At 43.3% G+C, this 10,157-nt stretch overlaps 1 protein-coding gene across 4 annotated transcripts in view; it reads left to right on the top strand.

Annotated features, from left to right (window-relative positions):
• The window catches only part of pcsk6 (proprotein convertase subtilisin/kexin type 6), an 86,690-nt gene that overhangs the window by 53,223 nt on the left and 23,310 nt on the right, over positions 1 to 10,157 (top strand). For all 4 annotated transcript variants that reach the window (XR_011674987.1, XM_071400888.1, XM_071400886.1 and 1 more), the window contains exons 13-17: positions 1,219 to 1,355; positions 1,429 to 1,611; positions 1,967 to 2,069; positions 4,550 to 4,746; positions 10,054 to 10,141. Coding sequence is in view for 3 of the 4 variants with exons in the window: in XM_071400888.1 (XP_071256989.1) it covers positions 1,219 to 1,355; positions 1,429 to 1,611; positions 1,967 to 2,069; positions 4,550 to 4,746; positions 10,054 to 10,141 (708 nt within the window). In the remaining variant the exon portion in view is untranslated. The remainder of the gene's footprint in view (positions 1 to 1,218; positions 1,356 to 1,428; positions 1,612 to 1,966; positions 2,070 to 4,549; positions 4,747 to 10,053; positions 10,142 to 10,157) is intronic.

Below are 10,157 nucleotides of genomic sequence, written 5' to 3'. Positions count from 1 at the left end.
AAGGGGGAGAGAGAGAGAGAGATGGGAAGAAAGGAGGGGGAGAGAGAGAGAGATATGGGAAGAAAGGAGGGGGAGAGAGAGAGAGAGAGATTTTGTAGCTTTATTCAAACTGCTAGATACAGTAGTTCAAAGAGAACACACACACACACACACACACACACACACACACACACACACACACACACACACACACACACACACACACCGCTGAAGAGAGTTAGCCCCTTGGACATGAACTCCCTCCACGCAGCATGTGGCACAAACACAGACAGACAGATAGCCCTTGAAAATCCATTCTAGTACACCTGTTCAGCAGCTAGTTGTTGGAATATGTCACACCCTCCTCTGACAGTTGTCTCTGGTGCCGATGTGAGGGCTCTTTCTCACGTATAGATGCAGAAACCTGCTGTGCTTGGCTGCTGTTCAGATTCCCATTTGTTTCATCAATATAATTATACAGGCTGGGTGACAGATATTCAAAAGGTTGGATGTCCTTTTTTCTCCCTTTATTTTGTATATTCATCATTTTCAACCATCCTAGCCAACAGTAGACTGTCACTCTGTGAGCGAGAGTTAGCTTTAGATCTCAGGGAAGGTGTGATGTCAGTGCTTGACAGTGCTAACTGCTAGAACAACCCCAGGGCTCTGATGCCCTTTCTCTGTTCCTCTCCTGTAAAGGGGCAATCTGTTTACCAAACTTTTTGGGGGAAACAGCTGAGGGATGGAGCTAGACAAATGTAACCACTCTCAACTAAGTGATGTTATTCAAGAATCAAATGGCTGTATCGTTAATTTGACATCCAAAATGGAATGTACCAATCCCAGATTGCCCCTTTAAACACAGTTTACCCACCCTGTAGAGTAACCAAAACAGCTTCCTGAAACTTCCTGATAGCGTGCACAAACATTATTCCCAATCACACCAACACAGTAGCAGCCACACCAGACCTCACCACATGCTACAGAGAGCTGAAGCCACTGTGATGTTACTTGAGCCCATTGATGTGATTTTATCTCCTGTCGCGGCTAGCTTTAAAGCATCCAGTGCTTACATTTCTCTTTAATTAGCGTCTTTGAATAATGAAATATTTTTCTTCAGGGGGGCTGAGAAAGTACAAAGGCGTTAGGATGTGTCTGTTTGCGCTGTGAAACAGAATTTAATTGCCTTAGAAGTTGAGAAGTGAGTTACTTTCTCTCTCCCTCCCTCTCTCTCTTCAGGTTGTTTGATAACTCTAATGAAGGTTTTAGGAACTGGGAGTTCATGACTGTTCACTGCTGGGGGGAGAGGGCAGAGGGCCAGTGGATCCTGGAGATCATAGACTCTCCCTCATCGCTACGCAACCCAGAGGTGCTGGGTAAGAAAACACACAAACACAGAGAGATCTCTTCATGCTCTGTTTTTATGGAGATTTCTTCTCCTTGTTCTAGGTAAACTGAAAGAGTGGACGCTGGTCCTTTATGGCACCTCGGGGCACCCGTACCAGTCTCACGGGACCCAGCACTCTCGCTCCAGGATGCTTGAGATCCCAAGCCCCAGCCGGGACCCCAACGAGCCCGAACCGCCCCCGGAGGGCCTTAAGCACCAGGAGGAGGAAGAGGAGGATTACAGCGGTAGGAGAGGCTCTGCCATAAACTGTTCGCTCTGAACTGTTACAACACTGTAGTCTGACAACACAACTCAACCTCCTTCTAACCTCTGTGTGTGTGTGTTTTGTGTGTACCCTTGCGTTTGTGCGTGTGTGTGTGCGTGTGCGATTGTGTGTGTGTGATTGTGTGTGTGTGATTGTGTGTGTGTGTGATTGTGTGTGTGTGTGTGTGTGTGTGTGTGTGTGTGTGTGTGTGTGTGTGTGTGTGTGTGTGTGTGTGTGTGTGTGTGTGTGTGTGTGTGTGTGTGTGTGTGTGTGTGTGTGTGTGTGTGTGTGTGTGTGTGTGTGTGTGTGTGTGTATTCTCTGTAACCCCTCTCAGGGCCGTGCCACAGTGAGTGTGGGGACCAGGGCTGTGACGGGCCAGATCCTGACCACTGTCTGAACTGTATCCACTACAGCCTGGGCAGCCTCAAGACAGGCAGGTAAACAAACAGACTGGGACCAAAGATACTTTTAACTAACCCAAGATGGGACAGATTGGGCCTTTTACAATAGGAACAGCTGAATGTTTCGTATAGAGTATGAGAAAATTTGTGGAATGTTGGCCGGGTCCATCTCACTCCATCTTCTCCCTCTGTCTACCACTGGACTTCCTCTCATCACCATATTTGGTGGTGAGTGGAAGACCGCACCGGATGCTTCAGATTTGTGACCCATCTTGGTTTCCTCTTTTATCTGTGCTGTGACTGTGACCATATCTGATTCAAACTCAGTAATTGTGTAATGTTCTGTTTCTGCTCAACATCAAGACAGGAAGGCACAACAGCATGTTGAAGAGTGGGAGCATGTTGAAGAGTGGGAGAATTTTGAAGAGTGGGAGCATTTTGAAGAGTGGGAGAATTTTGAAGAGTGGGAGAATTTTAAAGAGTGGGAGAATTTTGAAGAGTGGGAGAATTTTAAAGTGTGGGAGCATTTTGAAGAGTGGGAGAATTTTGAAGAGTGGGAGAATTTTGAAGAGTGGGAGAATTTTGAAGAGTGGGAGCATTTTGAGGAGTGGGAGCATTTTGAAGAGTGGGAGCATTTTGAGGAGTGGGAGCATTTTGAAGAGTGGGAGCATTTTGAAGAGTGGGAGCATGTTGAAGAGTGGGAGCATGTTGAGGAGTGGGAGCATGTTGAGGAGTGGGAGCATGTTGAAGAGTGGGAGCATGTTGAGGAGTGGGAGCATGTTGAGGAGTGGGAGCATGTTGAGGAATGGAAGCATGTTGAGGAGTGGGAGCATGTTGAGGAGTGGGAGCATGTTGAGGAGTGGGAGCATGTTGAGGAATGGGAGCATGTTGAGGAATGGGAGCATGTTGAGGAATGGGAGCATGTTGAGGAATGGAAGCATGTTGAGGAGTGGGAGCATGTTGAGGAATGGGAGCATGTTGAGGAATGGGAGCATGTTGAGGAATGGAAGCATGTTGAGGAGTGGGAGCATGTTGAGGAATGGGAGCATGTTGAGGAATGGGAGCATGTTGAGGAGTGGGAGCATGTTGAGGAATGGGAGCATGTTGAGGAATGGGAGCATGTTGAGGAATGGGAGCATGTTGAGGAATGGGAGCATGTTGAGGAATGGGAGCATGTTGAGGAGTGGAAGCATTTTGAGGAGTGGGAGCATGTTGAGGAATGGGAGCATGTTGAGGAATGGGAGGTTGAGGAGTGGGAGCATGTTGAGGAATGGGAGCATGTTGAGGAATGGGAGCATGTTGAGGAATGGGAGCATGTTGAGGAGTGGAAGCATTTTGACTGTGTCCATTATTTTTTCTTATTCAGAAAACCTGTATTACTTCGGTAGCTCTTTATTTTACGGTACAGAATTGACCTGGTATTTACTTAGAAATTACCTGGTATTTACTTAGAAATTACCTGGTATTTACTTAGAAATGACATGGTAAAATGGTAATTACACAATAATGCATAAAAAATAAAAGGAGAGCCTCACGCTCTAGGAGCTCAGATGCAAAAAAAATGTATGTCCAACGTTTGGACAGACAAGCTGTCTACATCAGGGTATAATGACAAACACTGCGGGATGACTCATTTATATAGTGTCAAAAGACATACAGGTGTCTGTAATCATGGCCGGGTGTGGCCTGATATCATTGGTTAATTCTCATATATTAAAATAGCATACAAAAAACATAAATGGATAGCATACGATCATAGATACAATTTGGCTACATAAGCCTACAAACATTTACAATAGCAAAATCACAATAATCACTAGAATGTCTTTAGATCAAAGTCTACGTTGAGACCGAAGGGAGCAAGGGTCTTTACACAATAATAACCTAAGAATACTTACTTGTTTATTTGATACTCCAACCAAAGAACACATCGGCACCATTTGGTACCAGGTAGTTACCAATTGTGTGAAATTCTTTGAATAAAATACCAGAAAGTACCATTTGATACCTCTTTATTTCCTAACAAATCTCAGGTCATTTCTGTACCATAAAACAGTGCTACCATAATACTTCTAATAGAAGATTACAGGAGAGGAATAATGACGGTAATATAGGAATAACGAATGGGACATGAAATCTACTTGCCCTCTTTTTATGATGTTGTAGTCTTTCTGACTAATTCATTCAAAGGGTCTTTTTCCCCATTTACTTGATCTGTTGTTTATGTGAAATTCATTAATCAATTTAATTGATTAGATAAAACAGTAAAATAAACAATTGTCAACTTGCAGAGAGGTTACATTTCACATAATGAACAGATCGAGAATATGGGGAATAGGTCCTTTTGAATGAATAAATCCATCCGTTCAAGCATCCATTCATCCATCCATTCATCCATCCCAGGACTTGTGAAATACAGCATAGCCAGTCTCTACAAATCGGCTAATGTGTGTTTTACTGTATTATCAACTCAATTTACTGTAATTAGAACTCATCAATCAATCAATCCATGATAGGACGTGTGTGAGCCACTGTCCGCTGGGCTTCTACGATAACTTGGAGGCCAGGAGGTGTCGACGCTGTCACAAGGGCTGCGAGAGGTGTGTGGGACGCACCCCCACCGAGTGTCGCTCCTGTCGCAGGGGGCTCTACTTCAACCCCCTCAACGCTACCTGCTCTGAGACCTGCCCTGCTGGGTACTTCGCTGACGACAGTAAGTCAAGTGGAGTTGCTTGAAAAAGTTGTCCCTAACCACAGATCTAGGATCAGTTTCCCCAAACTAACCACAGATCTGGGACACGTTTACTGTAACTCTGCTGCTAGTGATGTTACTGTAAAGAGAAATGGTTAGGAAAATAAAAGAGATCTAGGTAGAACTTTCTAACCACAGATCTAGGATCAGTTTACCCTAACTAACTAAGCCCTAACTAACTGTATCACATCCGGCCGTGATTGGGATTCCCATAGAGTGGGGCACAATTGGCCCAGCGTCGTCCGGGTTTGGCCGGGGTAGGCTGTCATAGTAAATAAGAATTTGTTCTTAAATGACTTGCCTAGTTAAATAACGGTAAAATATATATACGTATGATCTCTGTAATTGCAAACAAAGGTTTCTGTACCAAATATTAAGTTCTGCTTTTCTGATGTATCAAATACTTATGTCATGCAATATGCAAATGAATTACTTAAAAATCATACAATGTGATTTTCTGGATTTTTGTTTTAGATTCTGTCTCTCACAGTTGAAGTGTACCTATGATAAAAAATACAGACCTCTACATGCTTTGTAAGTAGGAAAACCTGCAAAATCGGCAGTGTATGAAATACTTGTTCTCCCCACTGTATATACAAAAAATACAATTTAAGCTATTAGTGTTGTCTCTCCAAGAAGAAACAATGTACTACTTTAAGTTGCCCTCATACCTATTTAACTACACAGTAATAACTGTAGTAATAGCGTTGTATTGACATAGAATCTGCTTAGCAACATAGTAACAGTTAGATTGAGTGTGTGAAGATATCTTCTACAGAAGGGAATAAGAGAATGATTTGCGGCTCAAAAGGGTTGATGTGATGAGGTTTTTGCGTGACCACACAACAGGTCAATGTTCAACTCCCACGCTGCCTGTTATCCTGGACGCCAGGGATTAACTGAGTATGGTGGTGTGGATTCATGTGTTGATTTGTGAATGACACGCACGCATGGACGCACACACACAGGCGAGCACGCATTGACGTCATCGGTCACAACCTGAGATACCCTCTGACGTACAGAGCACTCACAGAGCCTCTCTCATCTGTTTTTCAGCCATACTGTGTGTGTGTGTGTGTGTGTGTGTGTGTGTGTGTGTGTGTGTGTGTGTGTGTGTGTGTGTGTGTGTGTGTGTGTGTGTGTGTGTGTGTGTGTGTGTGTGTGTGTGTGTGTGTGTGTGTGTGTGTGTGTGAAATGGCTGAAACTGGGTTGCAGGCTCATTTACGGAGGTCTTTTTATGCTGTTGGACAGATGATGTTTGGATGGTATTTCCTCTATAAATCCTCCAAACTCGCCAGGCCCCAGATACTACACTGTTTTAGAAGAGAGAGACAGATAGAGAGAGAGAGAGAGAGAGACAGACAGACAGACAGACAGACAGACAGACAGACAGACAGACAGACAGACAGACAGACAGACAGACAGACAGACAGACAGACAGACAGACAGACAGACAGACAGACAGACAGACAGACAGACAGACAGACAGACAGACAGACAGACAGACAGACAGACAGACAGACAGACAGACAGAGAGACAGACAGAGAGAGGGAGACAGAGAGAGACTAGTCTGTGGCGACCTAAATGCCAGAACCGGACAAGAACCTGACACCCTCAGCACACAGGGGGACAAACACCTGCCTGGAGGTGACAGCATCCCCTCCCCCATATGCTCCTCTAGGCAACAACAACGGGTCACAACTCCTGCAGCTATGTCGCACGCTGGGTGTGTACGTAGTCAATGGTAGGCTTCGAGGGGACTCCTATGGTAGGGACACCTATAGCTCATCTCTTGGCAGTAGTACTGTAGACTACGTTATCACTGACCTCAACCCAGAGACTCTCAGAGCATTCACAGTCAGCCCACTGACACCCCTATCAGACCACAGCAAAATCACAGTCTAAATGAACAGAGTAATACTCAATCATGAGGCATCAAAGCCAAAGGAACTGAGTAATATTAAGACATGCTATAGATGGAAGGAATGCAGTTTGGAAACCTACCAAAAAACAACTAGGCAACAACAAATTCAATCCCTTTTAAAACAACTTCCTGGACAAAACGTTCCACTGTAATAGTGAAGGTGTAAACTTGGCAGTAGAAAATCTTAACAGTATATTTGACCTCTCAGCTTCCCTATCAAGTCTAAAAATCTCAAATAGAAAACCAAAGAAAATGAACAACAATGACAAATGATTTGATGAAGAATGCAAAAATCTAAGAAAGTAGTTGAGAAACCTGTCCAACCAAAAACATAGAGACCCTGGAAAACCTGAGTCTACGCCTTCACTATGGTGAATCACTAAAACAATACAGAAATACACTACGGAAAAAGAAGGAACAGCACGTCAGAAATCAGCTCAATGTAATTGAAGAATCCATAGACTCTAACCACTTCTTGGAAAATTGGAAAACAATAAACAAACAACAACACAAATAATGATCTATCCAAAATGGAGATGTATGGGTTAACCACTTCTCCAATCTTTTTGGCTCTATAACAAAGAATAAACAGCAAAAACATATACATGATCAAATACAAATCTTAGAATCAACTATTAAAGACTACCAGAACCCACTGGATTCTCCAATTACCTTGAATGAGCTACAGGACAAAATAAAAACCCTCCAACCCAAAAAGTCCTGTGGTGTTGATAATATCCTCAATGAAATGATCAAATATACAGACAACAAATTCAATTGGCTTTACTTAAACTCTTTAGCATCATCCTCAACTCTGGCATCTTCCCCAATATTTGGAACCAAGGACTGATCACCCCAATCCACAAAAGTGGGGACAAGTTTGATCCCAATAACTACCGTGGGATATGCGTCAACAGAAACTTTGGGAAAATCCTCTGCATTATCATTAACAGCAGACTCGTACATTTCCTCAGTGAAAACAATGTACTGAGCAAATGTGAAATTGGCTTTTTACCAAATTATCATACGACAGACCACGTATTCACCCGGTACACCCTAATTGACAAACAAACAAAACAAAACAAAAGCAAAGTCTTCTCATGCTTTGCTGATTTCAAAAAAGCCTTCGACTCAATTTGGCATGAGGGTCTGCTATTCAAATTGATGGAAAGTGGTGTTGGGGGAAAAACATAAAACATTATAAAATCCATGTAAACAAACAACAAGTGTGCGGTTAAAATAGGTAAAAACACACACATTTCTTTCCACAGGGCCGTGGGGTGAGACAGGGATGCAGCTTAAGCCCCACCCTCTTCAACATATAAACGAATTGGCGAGGGCATTAGAAAAGTCTGCAGCACCCGGCCTCACCCTACTAGAATCTGAAGTCAAATGTCTACTGTTTGCTGATGATCTGGTGCTTCTGTCACCAACCAAGGAGGGCCTACAGCAGTACCTAGATCTTCTGCACAGATTCTGACAAACCTGGGCCCTGACAGTACATCTCAGTAAGACCAAAATAATGGTGTTCCAAAAAAAGGTCTAGTTGCCAGGACCACAAATACAAATTCCATCTAGACACCGTTGCCCTAGAGCACATAACAAACTATACCTACCTTGGCCTAAACATCAGCGCCACAGGTAACTTCCACAAAGCTGTGAACGATCTGAGAGACAAGGCAAGAAGGGCATTCTATGCCATCAAAAGGAACATAAAATTCGACATACCAATTAGGATCTGGTTAAAAATACTTGAATCAGTTATAGAACCCATTGCCCTTTATGGTTGTGAGGTCTGGGGTCCGCTCACCAACCAAGAACTCACAAAATGGGACAAACATCAAATTGAGACTCTGCATGCAGAATTCTGCAAAACTCTCCTCTGTGTACAACATACAACACCAAATAACGCATGCAGAGCAGAATTAGGCCAATACCCGCTAATTATCAAAATACAGAAAAGAGACGTTAAATTCTACAACCACCTAAAAGGAAGCGATTCCCAAACCTTCCATAACAAAGCCATCACCTACAAAGAGATGAACCTGGAGAAGAGTCCCCTAAGCAAGCTGGTCCTGGGGCTCTGTTCACAAACATAAACACACCCCACAGAGCCCCAGGACAGCAACACAATTAGACCCAACCAAATGATGAGAAAACAAAAAGATAATTACTTGACACATTGGAAAGAATTAACAAAAAAACTGAGCAAACTAGAATGCTATTTGGCCCTAAACAGAGAGTACACAGTGGCAGAATACCTGACCACTGTGACTGACCCAAGCTTAAGGAAAGCTTTGACTATGTACATACTCAGTGAGCATTGCCTTGCTATTGAGAAAAGCCACCATAGGCAGACCTGACTCTCAAGAGGAGACAGGCTATGTGCTCACTGCCCACAAAATGAGGTGGAAACTGAGATGCACTTCCTAACCTCCTGCCAAATGTATAACCATATTAGAGACATATTTCCCTCAAATTACACAAATCCACAAAGAATTTGAAAACAAACCCAATTTTGATAAACTCCCATATCTACTGGGTGAAATACCACAGTGTGCCATCACAGGAGCAAGATTTGTGACCTGTTGCCACAAGAAAAGGTTAACCAATGAAGAACAAACACCATTGTAAATACAACCCATATTTATGTTTATTCATTTTTCCTTTTGTACATTAACCATTTGTACATTGTTACAACACTGTATATATACATAATATGACATTTGTAATGCCTTTATTCTTTTGGAACTTCTGTTAGTGTAATGTTTACTGTTCATTTTTATAGTTTATTTCACTTTTGTATTTTATCTACTTCACTTGCTTTGGCAATGTTAAGATGTGTTTCCCATGCCAATAAAGCCCCTTGAATTGAATTGAATTGAGAGAGGGAGACTGAGAGAAAGCGAGAGAGAGAGACGGAGAGAGAGAGAAAGACAGAAAGAAGGAGACAGAAAGAGGGCGACAGAGAGAGAGACAGAGACAGAGAGACTGAGAGACTGAAAGACTGAGAGAGAGGCAGAGGGAGAGAGAGAGACAGAAAGAGAGAGAGACAGAAAGAGGGAGACAGAAAGAGAGAGAGAGAGAGACAGAGAGACTGAGAGCCTGTGAAAGTTGGTTTCATGGTTGTTTGTGTGTTTGGTTTTGGTGGTTGAATGAGCAGTCCTCTGAGTACTGTACTGAGTTAAAAATGGATAACTATATTTATTTCTCACGCTCTCTTCCCATCTGCCCCCTCTACCTCCCCTCCTTCCCCTCCCTCCCTCTCTCTCCCTCCCTCCCTCCCTCCCTCCCTCCCTCCCTCCCTCCCTCCCTCCCTCCCTCCCTCCCTCCCTCTCCCTAGTTCAGAGGAAGTGTCTGAGGTGTCATGAGAACTGTATGAAGTGTCTGCGGGACTCAGACAGGTGTACTGCCTGTAACGACGGCTACAGGTAAACTACATGTAAT

The sequence above is a fragment of the Salvelinus alpinus genome, chromosome 5 (assembly GCF_045679555.1).
Source record: "Salvelinus alpinus chromosome 5, SLU_Salpinus.1, whole genome shotgun sequence".
NCBI classification, from domain to species: Eukaryota; Metazoa; Chordata; class Actinopteri; order Salmoniformes; family Salmonidae; genus Salvelinus; species Salvelinus alpinus.
This window is presented reverse-complemented; position numbering and strand designations above follow the sequence as displayed.